This window comes from Eubalaena glacialis, chromosome 4 (genome assembly GCF_028564815.1).
Source record: "Eubalaena glacialis isolate mEubGla1 chromosome 4, mEubGla1.1.hap2.+ XY, whole genome shotgun sequence".
Taxonomy (NCBI): domain Eukaryota; kingdom Metazoa; phylum Chordata; class Mammalia; order Artiodactyla; family Balaenidae; genus Eubalaena; species Eubalaena glacialis.
Window position 1 is genome coordinate 63,295,131 of NC_083719.1, and position 16,502 is coordinate 63,311,632.

At 38.4% G+C, this 16,502-nt stretch overlaps 1 protein-coding gene across 2 annotated transcripts in view; it reads left to right on the plus strand.

Annotated features, from left to right (window-relative positions):
- The window catches only part of CMYA5 (cardiomyopathy associated 5), a 111,142-nt gene that overhangs the window by 65,818 nt on the left and 28,822 nt on the right, over nt 1-16,502 (plus strand). The window contains exons 4-9 of one of the 2 annotated variants that reach the window (XM_061189392.1): nt 969-1,202; nt 2,822-2,835; nt 7,185-7,303; nt 11,952-12,101; nt 14,625-14,771; nt 15,885-16,032. In XM_061189392.1, coding sequence (XP_061045375.1) covers nt 969-1,202; nt 2,822-2,835; nt 7,185-7,303; nt 11,952-12,101; nt 14,625-14,771; nt 15,885-16,032 — 812 coding nt within the window. Of the gene's footprint in view, nt 1-968; nt 1,203-2,821; nt 2,836-7,184; nt 7,304-11,951; nt 12,102-14,624; nt 14,772-15,884; nt 16,033-16,502 lie in introns of those variants that run through there. The other variant, XR_009700817.1, reaches the window with a different exon arrangement.

Genomic DNA, 16,502 nt, shown 5'->3' on the forward strand with positions numbered 1-16,502 from the left:
AGTTGAGAGCCAAGATTTGAATTCAGGTCTGAGTTCTGACTTGCCCTACCATCCTGCTTTTCACTGGGTTAGCTCTGCAGAGGTGCTCTAAAGCACTGCCCAGTGTTTCATGCCCAGGACAGATGAGTGCCTCTCATGGTACCACTGTCTTCGATGAGTTCATGCTGACCCTGCTCCCTCTGCAGTGAAGGAAGGGGGTAGCAATGCTCCATCCATATACAGTCATGGCCCAGGCATCCTTACTTGTCAGTCAGGATTGGTAGAGGGCCCCTGTGGAAGGCTGGGGCACAGTTTCCCCATCACTCGGGTGACTTCTCATCCCAGTTTGCTTGTGAGAGGTCTGCCTAATTCCTGTTGTAGATCAGTTAACACCTGTTGATTATTTTTAGTGTTATTGCCCCCTACCCCTCACTGCCACCAAAGTGTTCCTTTTAGACAGTAAGTAATATGATCACCTTATCACTAGCCCTCTAAGCATCTGAGTTTGTCCAGATGGGCAATAAAGTTTCTCCTGCTCTGGCGGAAGCTACCCCTTCCCTGGAGAGCATTTATGAATGTAGCACCCTGTCCAATATCCTGGCTGTTCCCTCCCTCACACTATGATTTTAGTGGAGTGGTGAAAATGGCACTAAACCTTCTCTGCTACCTGATCTACATTCACCGTGATGCCAATTTCAAATTTTATCATGTGGGAATGCAGGTAGGCAATACCTCCCTACAAACATTTTTATGTGTGTTTCATTAACTGAATCCTTCTTGATAGTTCTCTTACAGTGAATTCTGTTGCAAAGCTAACTATGGCAAAGGGGGTTGGTGGGCTGGAAATTTAGACTGTGCACGTAATCTGTGATTCTCTTACCAGGATGCCAGAGGTTAATTATTTAAAAGGCTAGTATTTCTCTTAAAACAGACACACACACACGCACTTCTTGGTTCACTCAGAAGGGTTTTTTTGTTTGTTTTTAAAGGAAAACTGTAGTAAAAATGAGAAAAGGCTAGAAGAACAGAATGAGGAAATGATGAAAAAGGTTTTAGCGCAGTATGATGAGAAAGCCCAGAGCTTTGAGGAAGTGAAGAAAAGGAAGATGGAGTTCCTGCATGACCAGATGGTCCACTTTCTGCAGAGCATGGACACTGCCAAGGACACCCTGGAGACCATCGTGAGAGAAGCTGAGGAGCTTGATGAGACCATTTTCTTGACTGTAAGCACCAATTCAAACAGGTCCGGACACCTTGAACCCACTCTGACCCAAGTCTACTTTAAAAAAACTAATCTTTTACTATTCCCTAAGATGATTTATATCTCTATGTGGGGTTTACATAATTCTCATTTAAAAATTATTAGGGCATGCCTCATGCCTATTGAAAAGGCCCAGCCAATCCTTAAAGCCATAACACCCAGATCCAGTTGAAGGACACATGGAAGCCAGGCCGCAGCATCATCTGTCTGTTCTGTCACAATGGATTGGTCACCTTCTGAGAGGGAGGGAAAGCAGCCTGAAAACTTTATTCATGCCATGCTCCCTTTGGGTGCTGGCCTGATCTTCCAGTGCCTCTCCCCCTTCCACTCCCACTCCCTAATCTGAAATGACCTCTCATAGGGACCATTCCCTCTGAACCTCACCAAGTGGAGAGTAACATTTTGGTACACTTTCAGCATGCAAAAGGATGACATGATATGATACCTCTCTCAGGTAACATGTTGATCTTTTTACAAGGGTCTTCCTGGTGATCAGATTCCTTAATTCAAACAAGTACCTTGTGGACAGAGGGTCCCTTGGGTGCTCCTCAGATTACTCACAGAGACAGCTCTTTGCTCTCCTAATTCCCTAGAACCTTCAGTAGAATACTGGTTCTCCACGGAGCCAGGATTAACCAGGAGTGATGGAGATGTTTTCCCTGAAGGCAATCCTAAACCTAATTGTCAAAGCAGAGAAAAGCACCATTTTATGATGAGTGGGAACCTCCCTTTCAAAGCTCCTCAATCCTCCCAGCCTTCTACTAAAGACTGGAGATAGAACGAGGCAAAATGGGGCAATGTTAGGCTTTTGATTTGCCTTTGGGGACGCCTCCACCTGGTGCAAATTTGGGTGAGGTGGACATGGCATCCTCAAAGGAGGATGAAAATCATTCAGTTGCTTTATGCTTAATTAAGGCAAAGCTTTAGTATTTTAAAATTAAGCACCTCGTTGGAAGTCTAGCACTAATAAAGTGCTTTGTGTTTCCTAAGAACCTTACCTTGGTTTGATAAGAATATTTTCTTCTCTATAGAAGAACAAGCTGTAAAAGAGGAAGCATGTTATTCCTGCTTATAAAAGTAATATATATCCATTTCAGAAAATTTGGAAAGTACAGAAAAGCAGAAAGAAGGTATCACCCAGAGATAACTACTGATTACATTTTGCTTTATCTCCACATTGAACAAATTTAAGTCATTTTCCTTGCTTCAGAGAATTCTATTCTGGAAGCTAAACCATTTATTAATGAATAGAGAGAAGCAGAGCAGAAGCAACGGTTGCTGGCCTTGCTGATGGTAGAGAGTAAAACTAAAGCCCCCTCCATCCCAGACCCTGTCCGCCACCCCTTCTGAGCACTAATTCCTTTGCTGCCTGGAATGAAGCCCCCCAAAGGAAACAGCCTCAAAGGTAGCTGAGGAGTAATGATTTTTAGAACATACGTGATCTTAATGCTCGAGGTTGGTTTTCCTTTTTGTTGTTAATTAGTTTCTCTCTCTCTCTCCCCTCCCCCCTCCCTTCTTCCTTCCCTCCCTCCCTCCCTTCCCCTCTCTCAATCTCTCTCATTCCCCCATAAGTCGTTTGAGGAAATCAATGAAAGGTATAGAAAATATGGCACAATGTAGTGGCGACTGAGACTAGCATGACTGTATGCTTTATTTTAATATTTTGATGCTTTATAGAAATGAGCTGCCAGTTAAAAAATGCATACATTTAGTGAGCTCCTGGATTTGCACTTTTATTATAGATACAGTGCTTTTGAAAGCTAAATGACAGCTTTTGAAAGGAAATTGCATGTGCTTTAGTTAAATAACAATTATCATAATGTAGATTTTTAACTGCTTCGTTGAGATGTATTCTGTATTTCCAGCCTAATCTAGACTAGGCTATCTTTCCTGTCACTGCATACAGAACATTTTGTAGATACTTAGACTTACTGGTTAAATATGAGTATTTGAAAGAATCATTCATATCTGCCTTGAGCAATTTGATGACTTATGTAATCTTAATGGAATGTTCTCTCATTTTCTCTTCAGAAGACAGGCATGAATTTATCTTCCTTTTCTGCTCAGCTCACCTAAATGAATCTTCCTCTTTTGATTTTGTTTTGTTTTTGTTGTTGTTTTTTAACACTCAATCTAAGAAAAGTTCTTCATTCATTTAAAAGGCAAAACACTGAACAAGAAATTAGGAAACGTTGTCTATAAAGACACACAGCAGAGCTATGTTTATCTTCTGGAGCATCTGATAGTGAAATGCTCGTACTGATCTGGCACGTTTTCCCTTCTGCCTCATAGCCAGGCCTGAGGTCTTTCCTCCTGTCAGAGCCTAATTTTTTTTTTTTTAATCATTTTCACCCCTTTAGTGTAAATTTCTAAAATTGTAAATATTATCTTCAGTTCATTTCATTCAATGCCAAATTGTGAAATAGCATAAAGTAAAATCAGAAATTTGTATTTGTGATATATTAAAATATAGAAAAATGGGTTTGGATTAGAAACCTGATTTTTTAGATAATGAAAACTGTACAGATGAATCTTACTTACCTTTAAAAAAACATGTTCAACAGAATATTGTCAAGATGCTTTAAGAAAATAGTTTGTATATTAATATTGGCATTAATCAATAAGAGTTTTATTATAGTGGCTCTGTTATAAATAGAATTACTCAGGGAGCTTTAAAAAATGCTGATACCTCAATCTTACCTCATGAGATTCTGGCTTAACTGATGTGGGGTGTGGCCAGGGTATTTTTAAAGCTTGCTAGGTGATTTCAGTGCACAGGCAGGGTTGAGAACCTCCGGTTTATAACAACCTGTCCTCTGGCCTGGTGGTGCCCCAGACTGGCTTCTGAGTTACCTGTGCAGTTTGTTAAACCAAAGCTTCTGGAGCTCCACCCCGGATCCACTACAGGAGAATCCAGGTGGGACCAGGCACCTGCACGTGTACCAGTTCTCACGCAGGAGTCAGAGGCACACCGGGCAGGTCTGGAAGCTGATACCCAGGCCTTGCTCCCAGTTTTCTTTATTTTTTTAAAATTACACATTTCTTCTAAGTATTATTGATATTTATTTTTACCCCCAAAGTATATGGATTTAGAGTGCCATTCCGTATGCACTGGACAATGTAGAGGCATATTTGCTTATTTATTATATTTCATTCACTCGTGGAAGATACTGATCGGCAAGAAAACTTGGTGAATGAAAATTTGCAAATGTGTTTACCTTTAAAATGCTATAGTTTCACATTTTTACTTTTCTAAACATTAGAATATTAACTTGCTAATACGAATTGACATGCATTTAATTCTAAATACCATTTTTTTTGGTTTTGTGCTTGAACTTGTTCATCTGTGTGTCATTTTAATTAATTTTGATCTCATTGTCCAATTGACAATGAATTAATCTTTGCGGAAGCTGCATGTTGCCTAAAGGAGCGTACACTTGGGATAACCATTATTTTTCTGTAAAGAAAAAAGATAACAAAATTCAGAATTTGGTGAAGCAATATAAGCAATTAAAGAAAATCTTGTTAAATGTGCACACACATGATGAAGCTTGATTTTTTTCACTAAAATGAAGCCTTTCATGTTCTCAAGACAACTTCTGCCTCAAAGTCTCAATGTCGTTGGTGTTCCTTTCTATGAGAAATGCTAACTATCTAGCTTTTTCTCCTAGTTTTTCCCCCTTGCTGCTTTTTTTTCCCTGCCATCATATTATATATCTAAAGGCAGAGCTCATATATTAAATGATTTTTCTTGACACTGAAAATGCTTAAATTAAAGAATGCTGTCAAGAATATTTAGACTCAAAATTTGCATATTTAAAAAAAACACATTTGCTTAGAAAATGCTGTTCTGTTAAGAGGATAATTTTTTTCCTCTGTTTTGCTTTTTTGTGTTCTAATAATGAAAGAGAGTCACAACCGTTGTAGGACCTGCTCATAAAGAGATGTCCGCTTGCCCTTACACACACTGATGTTAAAATTGAACAGATCAGTGCATAAGGGAAAATTCAAACATTTTTTGTGTTCTATCTATAGCTACAGCTTCTGTGCTACAAAAAAGTCCTCCATTTTATCAGTGACATGTACTGAGAGGGCTTAGTATGTGCACTAGTCACCGCTGTTTGTTCATTTTGAGCCTATCATTTCCACCCTCTACATCTCCAAAGCCTTAATTAAGGCTCGTGTTGTCTTCCCTCATCAAGAGCGTCGTGGGGTCCTCCCAACTGGCCTCACTACCTCTCTAGTCTACTTGCTGTGATCCTCCCTCAGACTCATGCCAGGGTACTCTTCTAAACTTCCCTTGTGTAAACACTTCTATGGCTCTCCCTGCCTTAAAAGACAAAATGGAAACTCTTGGTGGATATGAAAGACTTCCCAGTCAAGCCACAAATACCCTTCTATTTCATCTCTAACTGTCTCCCTTTCCCAGTTCTCAAGGTAGCCCATGGTCCCCTCTGGGCCTTGAGTGTGTCATACTCTTTCACAACTCCATGCCTTTATTCATGCTGTTCTCTCTGCAACACCCGTACTATCTTTTCTGCCTAGGAAACTCCTACTTATTTTTAAGACTCAGCCAAATGTCACCTCCTCTTCGAAGTCCCTACTGGAACATCTCCCCCAAATCAGATGATAGTGAATTTTATTATTCCTAACACAAGTAAGCATAGTGGGCACTCTAAATATTTCAGTTATATTTTATAATCTTTTCCCCTCATATTGATAAATTTTCCAGACCTGAGATCCTGATATTCTCATCCAAATGAAACCTTGTCCTCTTATTCATTCAAAATATATTTATTAAAAGCCTACTATGTGCCAAGTAACACATTACAGTACAGTAGTGAACACAGCAAAGTCCTTTTTTTGCATGTAGATTATAGTCAGGTGAAGTAGACAGACAAAAACAAATAGGTTGTAATGAGTTTGAGGAAAAAACACGACAAAGTAAGGAACAGAAAAAGGGAGAGGGCTGCCCTCTCTGAAGAGCTGACATTTGAACAGAGATCTAAATTAAGTGAGGAAGGAACCACGCAAGTATTTAGGAGAAGAAAGTTCCAACAGCAGGTGAAAGGCTTGGAGGTGGGTCTGTGCTGCCCAAACCCCAACGTCCATGATTATGAAGCTGATGGAGTTCCTAGTGGTTGACTTAATTTCTGGAAGGTAATTCCAGTCCTCTGTGAGTGAGGTGCACAGAGGAGAGTGCCTAACCAAAGTTTAGGCCCCTCATGCATGCTAAAGATAAATGTTTTTGCAATTCTACCTTCCCCTTTTCCCTCTTCAGAATCTACCTTTTTTTTTTTTTAATTTTAAGCCCAGATTTCACCTGGATACCAATGCTGAGTATTTGTTGGCATCCCTCCTAAGACGGTCTTGTGTATAAAGAAAGCTATTAATTTATATACTGTGGCTTATTTAGTCTTTTAAGAATAGATAGACTTTATCCTCCTTCATTGCTGTATCCCAGAACCCAGAACAGTGCCTGGCACATAGTAGGTGAACATATTTTCTTGAAAGACTAAATGGTGAGATGTATAATAGTGACGGTTGAAAACAGCAAAGATATCAAACAGTATGTGAATTTCCAGATGGGCTCCGAACATTTTTATCTTTAGGGAGCATAAACAATCACTAAAATGTAATCATTTTTAGGACTAACTTTATAGAGGCAAAATTAAGACTGTATAATTCAATGGAATCTATTCAGATTTAAGGATATAGGAATGGAGTTTCTAATATTACCAGTTGCACTGAAGAATCCTGTGAATAGATTTTATACATATATTTCCAGATTTTGAAACAGTTTAAATTCTTTTTGGATACAACGCCTCACAGAAACCACCACCATCACCACCACCACCAACAACAACTTCATTTTGAATAACTGTTCTTAGCTTTCATTTTGTATGCTAATGATTTCTCATATAGAAATATTTTCCCCTGATAGGTTGCTTTCTGCAATGGAGAGCACTGCTTCTTTAGAGAAAATGCCTGCTGCGTTTTCGCTTTTTGAACATTATGACGACAGCTCGGCAAGAAGTGACCAGATGTTAAAACAAGTGGCTGGTAGGAACTTCAATATATTATTTACCTTGATGAAATTTGGCAGTTTTTCTTATTTGTTTTATAAAGTTTTTGAATGTAAGGAAATATAACTGGAAAAAGAAAAATCTTAGTTGTAAAAATTTAAAGCTAGATTCTGAAATAAAGCGTGAGACTAGCAAACCATTTCAGTTATAAACTGCATTTCCATTTGAAGCTTTATGACTGTGCTGGGATATTGAGGAGGTGGAAGGAAGTAGCAATGGAATCGAAGGGTCTTCTCTTTTTTTTTTTTTTCCTTTTAAAAGAGGATTTCTCTCTCTCTTCTAGAGATTATTTGCTTCATGCCAGCAGCCAGGTATAGAAGGAAAAATAAATCAAATATTTTCATATATGTTGAACAGATTTTTCTTTCTGAGTGGTTTTCCCCTCTTCAATTGAGTTCTTTTTCCTTTTTTCAAACTAAACAGATTAACTTAGAGAACTAACAGCTCCACATCATGCTCTGTAGCCAGGAGCCTCCTACTCAGCTGTGAAAAGCATCCTGCCGGCTCTTCAGAATATTTTTTAATGTGTTATTTTAACAAACAAGACAATGACATTTCTTTAGATTTTTCAAAGCCGCTGTGTTTCAGTGAAGTAACCAAGTTCCACTTACTGTAAAATGTACTTAGATGCCCTCCTTAAAAGATGCTATAGTCTTCCAAAGCAAACCTTAAAGACAACTTCTGTTTTCAAATTGATGATTAACTTTCATTCCTGTGGGAAGAGTTTTAATTTAGTAACTAGTAAAAGGTTACTGTGTCTTTAAAAAAAACTGAAAAACAGAAAAGCACCCCGCCCCCGCAAAACCCATCAACCCTATATAAAATGAAAAATTCAGTCATTTGTCCTAACGGGTTTTCTCTAGAAATATCTCAGAACAAAAGGGTATTTTCTTGTAATGTCTTTAAGAAGCATTTGAATAGAGCAGCGGTTGCAAATCAAGAAATTCTGGTCAACAGAGTAGCTCTTTTGCTTTTAAGGGATTCGTTATATGCTGTTGTTCATTTAGAAGGATATTCTTTTGAATATCTGATGGGCAATAAGAGGGCATTTTGTATATTTTAGAGGTCACAGAGTTAAATTTGTCATAAAGTGTTCATGATTCATTCAGAAACAGTGCATGTGGCAGTCCCAGTAGTTGCAAACTGTTATGGGGAGACTGGTCTCTGAGATATAAATGGCATTTGTTGTACATCTGCTTCCCAGAATTTGAGCCCAGGGTGTTGACTTGCTGCTAGATAGTTTTTGCTCATTTTGTGACCAACAACATCTCTCAGCTATAAAGTCCTCACCGGGTGCCTGAAAAGCTAATCTGATCACTGTAATAAACAGATATAATAAGGAAAGGATGTGACCTTTATGATGAGAAACAGAGCAGCCCCTAACATTTCTTCCGTGCTTACGTGATGCCTGGCAGTGTGGAGACTGTTATCTAATTAGACTGTCATCTAATCTCACAGCAACTCTAGGAGGTAGGTTTTATTGTTATTCCCATTTGACAGGTGAGGAAATAAAGGGAACAGAGAAACGCCTCTCATATTGCCCTAGATACACAGCTATTTGGGGGGGGGGTGTGGTGTGTGGCGGGTGGAGTTTGGCTTCAGAGTCTTTGCACTTGAACCACTGCTCTACACCAAAGAGGCTGAGTGCATTGCTGTGAAAGGAGGGGTAACTATAGATTAGTGACATCCAAGGCTTCCTGGACTCTGCTCCTAAGACCTTTTTCTTTTAATTGTGGTAAAATATGCGTAAAATAAAATGTACCATTTTAACCATGTTGAAGCCACCATCGTACAACCATCACCACTAATCCATCTCCCGAATTCTTTTCATCTTGCAAGACTGAAACTGTATCTATTAAATACCAACTCCTCATTCCTCCTGCCCCCGCCCCCTCCGCCCAGCCTCTGGCAACCACCATTCTACTTCCTGTCTGTATGAATTTAAAGCACTCTAGGTACCTCATATAAGTGGAATTATGCAGTATTTGTCTTTTTGTGACTGGCTTATTTCACTTAGCATAATGTCCTCAAAGTTCATCCATGTTGTACCATGTGTCAGAATGCCCTTCCTTATTAAAGCTGAATAAATTCCATTGGCTGTCTATACTGCATTTTGCTTATCCATTCACTCATCGATGTACTTTTGGGTTGCTTTCACATTTGGGCTACTGCAAATCATGCTGTTCTCCTGAGGACTTTTTTGAAAGCTAGGTTGAGTGGGAATCTGTATCCACCACAGGTACTGAAGTGCGGGTTGATCTAATGCTTAGCTCGCCAAGCATGACAGCTCTTTATGGGCACACTGTCAGGCAGGGGGAATCCATGGGGCGATGCTCTGCCTAGTTCCTTAGCCTCTGGCAAAGAAGCCTTAAAATCATTTTGCATTTTTTGGCATTACTCCTACTCAAGTTTATTACTACAGAAGTGTAAGTAGCATTGCTAACGTGTAAAATCTGAGCTTCTGATGTCCTTTTGCCACACAGGAATTGTAAATCCAGCCACTGTTATTAGATTACATCTATGGAATAGTCATACTCCCTTCTTAATTTTAGAATACTTTGAAGAATAAAAGTGGTTCTTGTTTTGAAAAAAGATGTTTTAATTTTAATGTTTTTAAAGGAGTAGATTAAGTACAAAATTATTTCTAGCCTACATGCTTTGCTTAATTCCCTACAACTGCTTATTCCTTAAAATTTGTTGATTTTGGGGTCAGTTATCAATTTTAAGTTTGTTAAGCTACCTGAGAGAGAGATTTTTGAAAAGATGTTGCCATTTTTAAAAAGGCAGCTATAGCACAATTTATAATTCATAGAGAAAAAAGCAGCATTTTCGTTGTTCATGCCTCATGAAGTTCTCCAGCACTGCTTCAAAGATGATTGATAATAGTCAATCTGCTTGGCTCTTCCATAAACCTGGGCAACATGAAAATTTACTGAACTACATTTATCTGGATGGACTCCTTTAGAATGTGACACTGATTTCCTGCTGGGAAGACAGAAAAGTCAAAGATAGTAGTATAATAGTCTCTGAACCACTATCAGTCCTTGGGGAGGTGCTCTGACAGGCAGGCTTCCTGCCTTATCATGCAGGCTCCCAGCATGTCTTACCTCTGTGTTCCCTCTGTGATTTACCAGATGATGGGTCTCTACTTCAGCTCCCATCTTCAGGGGCTTCCTGCCTTCTCCCCTCCATTTTCTGTGCTCCTGCAAAAGGCCATGTTGCTTTCTGAATGTTAACACCGGTTATGTGTCAGATACATTGCTAAGCACTTAATATACATTATCTTGCTTTTTAAAACAACCCTGGGAGGAAATGGTATTATTGTTGTTTTCCCATTTTAAAGATGGAGGAACTGAAGCTGAGATAACACAGCTCCTAAGTGGGGGATCTGGCATTTAACCTTAGGCCAGCCTCTCTGCTCCAAAGCCCATGAACTTGCCCAGTCTCTTATCCTGCTTCTCATTTTTCATAACTGTGTATTCCCTCAGGTCTTTATCTCTTTATTGAATCTTTTCAATGTGTCTCTTTTTGTTCCATTTACTAAATTTAGACCCATTTATTTCTTCTAATTTCCACTTTCCTGTTGAACTAAACTTTGTTTTCTTTCCCTTCAGTGTTGACTTTTAATAAAGTAATCTCATAAAATTTGGCCTGTATTATTCAGCAAGCTCATCTCTCAGGAAATTGTTGACAGGAAAATAACAACACAAATAAATTTAAAAACAGGACATCTTTTCAACTATGGGCATAACCTTTTCCTTTAATTTGTAAACTATGTTCAGTGCTTTTATATCTCAAAAATTTTGGAGGAGAATTGTATAGGAGCTTGGTTTATGATGTTGTATATGCTGTTAATGTTCAATATGCATAATTATAAACCTTTGAAATCTCTAGTAAAACACTTGAGAATATTGTTGTCTTTAAAATTCAGAACAATGGATTTATACTAGATATCTAAACCTTATATTTGAATCAGTTAATAGGGTACTTTTTCCCCCATGTAATTTTTACATTTTGTTTTAAAAAGTTGTAGGTATAGTCATGTTGGAGATGGAAAAAATGGGATAGTCGTTTCAGAAAGTGTATTTTGATATTTTATTCATGCAAGTCTTTTTCAGCCTTGATGATATAGCAACTATAGCTAAAAAGGGTTTCATTTGTCTCCACTTGAATATAGTTTCTATACTGATGTAGAAGGATACAACATTGGTTATCTAGCAATGCATTCTCAAAGTTTTGTTTTGAAGGAAAACCAAATCATTTGATGAATCCTCTAACTTGTATAAGTTTATTGCTCTAAATATAGGATTACAGAAGAATATTATCAAGTGATCCCATTGGGAGATCCATTTTTTGTTTATTTCTATGTATACTATATGTATATATGTACACATGCAGACAAGACATTTTGGAGGGAGACACACTCAACTGTAACAGTGGTTGCCTCCAAGGAATATCCTTGGGGTTGGGGGCTGTTGGGAACAAGGTAGTCCTCCCAGCTTTACTCCATGTACTTCTGTATTGTTTCCATTTTTATCAGTAAGTACAAGTGACGTTTGTAAAAAGAAAAAGAAATCAATCAATAAAAGCAGCATTACTGATAATAAATCTTGCTTATATTCCAGTTCCACAGCCTCCTAGATTAGAACCTCAGGAACCAAATTCTGCCACTAGCACAACGATTGCAGTTTACTGGAGCATGAACAGGGAAGATGTCATTGACTCATTCCAGGTTTACTGCATGGAGGAGCCACAAGATGACCAGGAAGTAAATGGTAGGATTGCTAACACAAATTCAGATGCATATGTACATTTCTATATCTTAATGTGTAGTATTTAAACATATACATATTATGACTCTGTCCACAAAGCACTTGTAGCCACTTACAAAAACAACAATGAACCAACAATCGTGTAATGAAATAACATGTAAGCAAAATTTGGAAATCAGGATCAAGGAAAACAAAAATGTGTAAATATCATCCTAATGATCAACATGAATACTGTACTTGAAATTCAAATTTGGCTTTGAGTTCTCAGGTTAACAGGAGAAATTAAGTGATTCTCATTTTCAGGCAGGAGGTAATGTACCAAAGTGTTGAAAACAAAGTTTCAATCAGAACTGAAGTCTAAAAGACGAGTATAAAATGTGCCACTTTGTAGAGGAGAAATGAACTGTATATAGGACACTGTCCTCCACAGTAATTTTAGTGCAAATGCAGCATTGGATGTCATGGTTGGCATTTCTCAGATCCACCTTTGATAAAAGCTGAAAACAAACTATAAAGGTAAATTCAGAGTTCACACTTCTCAAGGCATGAGAAGACTGTATGGTGTAGTCTTCTAGTGTCCCAAATTAATGCGAAGATAGAGGTGAAAGTGCTTAGGAGGGTGAATGGGTGACACGTCATATAGTTGAGCCTCTGTAGATACCTCTAGGACCTCTAATAAGACCTAGAAGCCAGGCAGTTTGAGGTTGTACTTCCTGATGAATCAGAGCTGGGAGTGCTGGCATTCTGTGTTGCTTGTTGAAGATAGACCCATTTATTTTGGAAATCAGATGAGCATGTGACAGGATTGACATGGCATAGGAACCCAATTTGTAATAAGGAATGAATTATAATGTATTTCACTGTTAACCAGTATTTAAGTCTTTTCAGATGTCATGTGATACTTATTTAAATTAGAAAAAAAGTAAGAAAGCAACCATAGGCATATTGTAAAGTTGGCTAAGTTTGTCTATAAGAACTCCTATCTTATTGGGGACCTATTACCATATACCTGTCACAGCACAACAAGGAAAGTGCTCTTATCTGCATTTGCAAATGAGAAAACTGATGTGAGATTAAATAATTTGCCCAAGACCACACAAGTTACTCGGGACCAGGGCAGGTTTTAAATACAGATCTTTCAGATTCCAAAGCTTACGTTTTTATTTGCTTGACTCTGTGTTTGTTCTGTTATACCACACTTAACCGTGTCTATCCAGTTATGTCATGGAACTTCATGGCTCTCCAAGACTCCTCTTAACAACTGTTTATTTCCTGGAGTACTTTTTAAAAGTGCTTCACCGCCACCGCCCCCCGACGCCCTGCACCATGCCCCACTTACCTGTGCTGTGTCTCATTCATTCAGTGCCTTGAACTCTGCTGATACCAGTTCATTATTCTGATGGTCTAGACTGTGATACCATGCGGTGTGTAATAGGTCTCCAGTAACATATGTTATGTGCTCTGTTAAAAGGAGTACCAGGCTAACAGGACTTAACCTAAAAGGATAATTCCATTGAAAACTGCAGTCACAAGTTCTAGGCTATGGGGAAATATTTTTCAGTGTATATGTCTTTATGATATTATTTAAGCCAAACTTTCTGCGCAGAAAGTATAGCTCGTTGGGAAAGAGAGATGCAATTGAAGAAACCTTCTGAGTTGAAGAGCTCTTAAATTTACTTTAAAAGGGAACAATTTGGGTTTCTTAACTGGAGGGGTTTTGAAGATGTAACATCCTGGAGTAATAAGAGAGGATAACTGGAATTACCATAGGCTAATTTAGAAAAGAAAATTGTTCTTTTAAAAGGAGAGAAAATTTCAGTAAGAATAATCAGATTGGCCCAAGGGGCAGGTATTCAGAATGTTATTGAGTAATATTTACTACTAACATATTGAAAATAATATAAGTAATTTTAGGAAATGTCTTGACTAAACAAAGTTATTTCTTAGAATAGTTTATGCTCTATCAAAGGTGTTTAAGTATTTCTATAAATTGTGGAAATCTCTAGGTGAAAGGATTCTGGAATTCATGAGAAGGAAGCAGGATTTGAAACTTGGAAAATCATACTGAATACTAAAATGCTTTACTAATCCGTAAAGATGCTTTTTAACATCATAAATTTAGAAAACGTGGGATTGTCCTTATTTTATTACATACTCTCCTGAAATATTGGCATTGCTTCTTAAGAATTTTCTTGAGAATGTATTACTGAGATTTAAGTTAACATAAACTCTGCAATTTTAGTATTTGCTATTGAAATAAGTTACTTTAATTGCGGAATATGAAGCTCAGGATCTTACTAATACGCTATTATTTTCTGGTAAGTGTTCACAAGTAATACTATGTCATTCTAAGTATCTTTCAGAATGCTGTTGCTTTAAGTGTTCTAAAGTGCTATCTATCACACAGTAGTATCTGTAAGTTTATCAGTTTGTGTTTCCCACTGAAAAATGTTATTTTTCCAATAACTGTAACTTTCAGCTAACTTAGGAAGATACCCTAGAGTTTATGATTGTGTTTTATGCTAGATTTGGTAGAAGAATACAGAATGACCGTGAAAGAAAGCTACTGCGTTTTTGAAGATTTAGAACCTGACCGATGCTATCAAGTATGGGTAATGGCTGTGAATTTCACCGGATGTAGCCTGCCCAGTGAAAGGGCAATTTTTAGAACAGGTAAAGAGATGTTAAGGGGGTGTTAGGAGGCAATACTCAATTCTTCACAGACTATTAAGATCTACCAATAAGCATTTGTTAAGTACCTATTGTGTGCTGGGTATTGTGCAGTGCTGGGTTTACAACAAGAAATAAGACTGGGCTCTTTTCACAAAGCTCATACTCAAGTGTGGGAGACACAAAACAAAAGATTATAAAAAATGTGTGGTAAAGGCCGTGATCCAGAACACTCCAGAGGGGTATCCGAGACAGGCCAGGGCAGGGACAGGGTCAGGAATGGCTTCCTAGAACTGATGTCTGAATGGAATCCTTAAAGGATCAGTAGGAATAATGTGTTAAAGGAGTGTATTCCATTTGAAGAAGACAAATGAACACAGGTGCCCAGGTAAGAAAGAGTATGGAGTGTGCAGGATACAAGAAGAATTTTGGTATTATTTCTTTGACTTAAAAACAAGGAGAGGGGAGACATGAGATGAGAAAGGCTAGTGTATAGAGTTCACATTTGCTAAGGTAAGAAGCTCAGGCTTCCTCATATAGGTGCTGGGAGCCCCCAAAAGGTTTCTCAGCAATGGTATTCAGCTGGGAATGCATTCCCATGATGGAACCTTTTCACAGGGGGCTGAAGCAGGTGTAGGATAAGCCGAGTTTGCATTGCCTTTAAGATAATTGTAACTGTCCCTGCCCTGGCCTGTCTTGGATACCCCTCTGAGGCAGTTAACTTACTTCCACTGGTTTATCCTTTCTTCTTGCCTTTTAAAACAAGTATTTATTGAGCACCTATTGATGGCAAGATCATGGCTAACTTTTGTGTAAAGGAAGGGGACAAGAATACTTTTATTTACTTGTATATGTATGAAGAAACTCTGGTAGGATTTATAGGAAGCTACTTTTAGAAGCTATTTGGGGATGGGTGAAAACTGGGCAGTTTGGAAGGCAGGGGTGAGAGGGAGACTTTTCACTGTATACATTTTTATACCTTTTGGATTTTCAACCTAGAATGTATTTTTTAGTTAAAAATTAAAATAAAATCATGCCCAAGCATTCTTCCCAGAGTACCAGGGAAGCAGAACTGCCATAGAATGAGCCACAATTGACTTGGTTCTCTCTCTGCAGCGCCCTCCACCCCTGTGATCTGTGCCGAGGACTGTACTGTGTGTTGGAACATGGCCACCATCCGATGGCGGCCTGCCAACCCAGAGGCCACTGAGACCTACACTTTGGAGTACTGCAGACAGCACTCTCCCGAGGGCGAGGGCCTCAGGTAAAGATCCGTCTCCATGGGGAGAGTCTGGGATGCCAGGAACCCAGTGCAGGCCTCCAAGCTAACCTCTAAGCTTATGCTCACAGAGGGAGAAAATCTTCCTAAAATCCTCCGGAGCTAATTAAGCCGTTGACTTGATTTGCAACTCCATCACTATTCGTCAATGAACTCTAAGTTTGTAATAAACACATGCTGCAATGCAGAATAATCACTCCCTTGTAAGAAAAATATATGTGAATTTTAATAAGAACATTCTTTGAGATATATTTGAGTCATTAGACAGGATATATGCATATGTTATCTGCTTTTTAGTAGTTAGATCAGAATAGGTACCACCTAACTCAGGAAACTAATAGCGAGCTTGTATATAATGTAAACTTGAATGTCTCCATGATATATTGGTAATATAAAGGACCTAATGACATACATATTATCACAGAGATATCCCTGCCTCTTCAAGAGCATGAAGA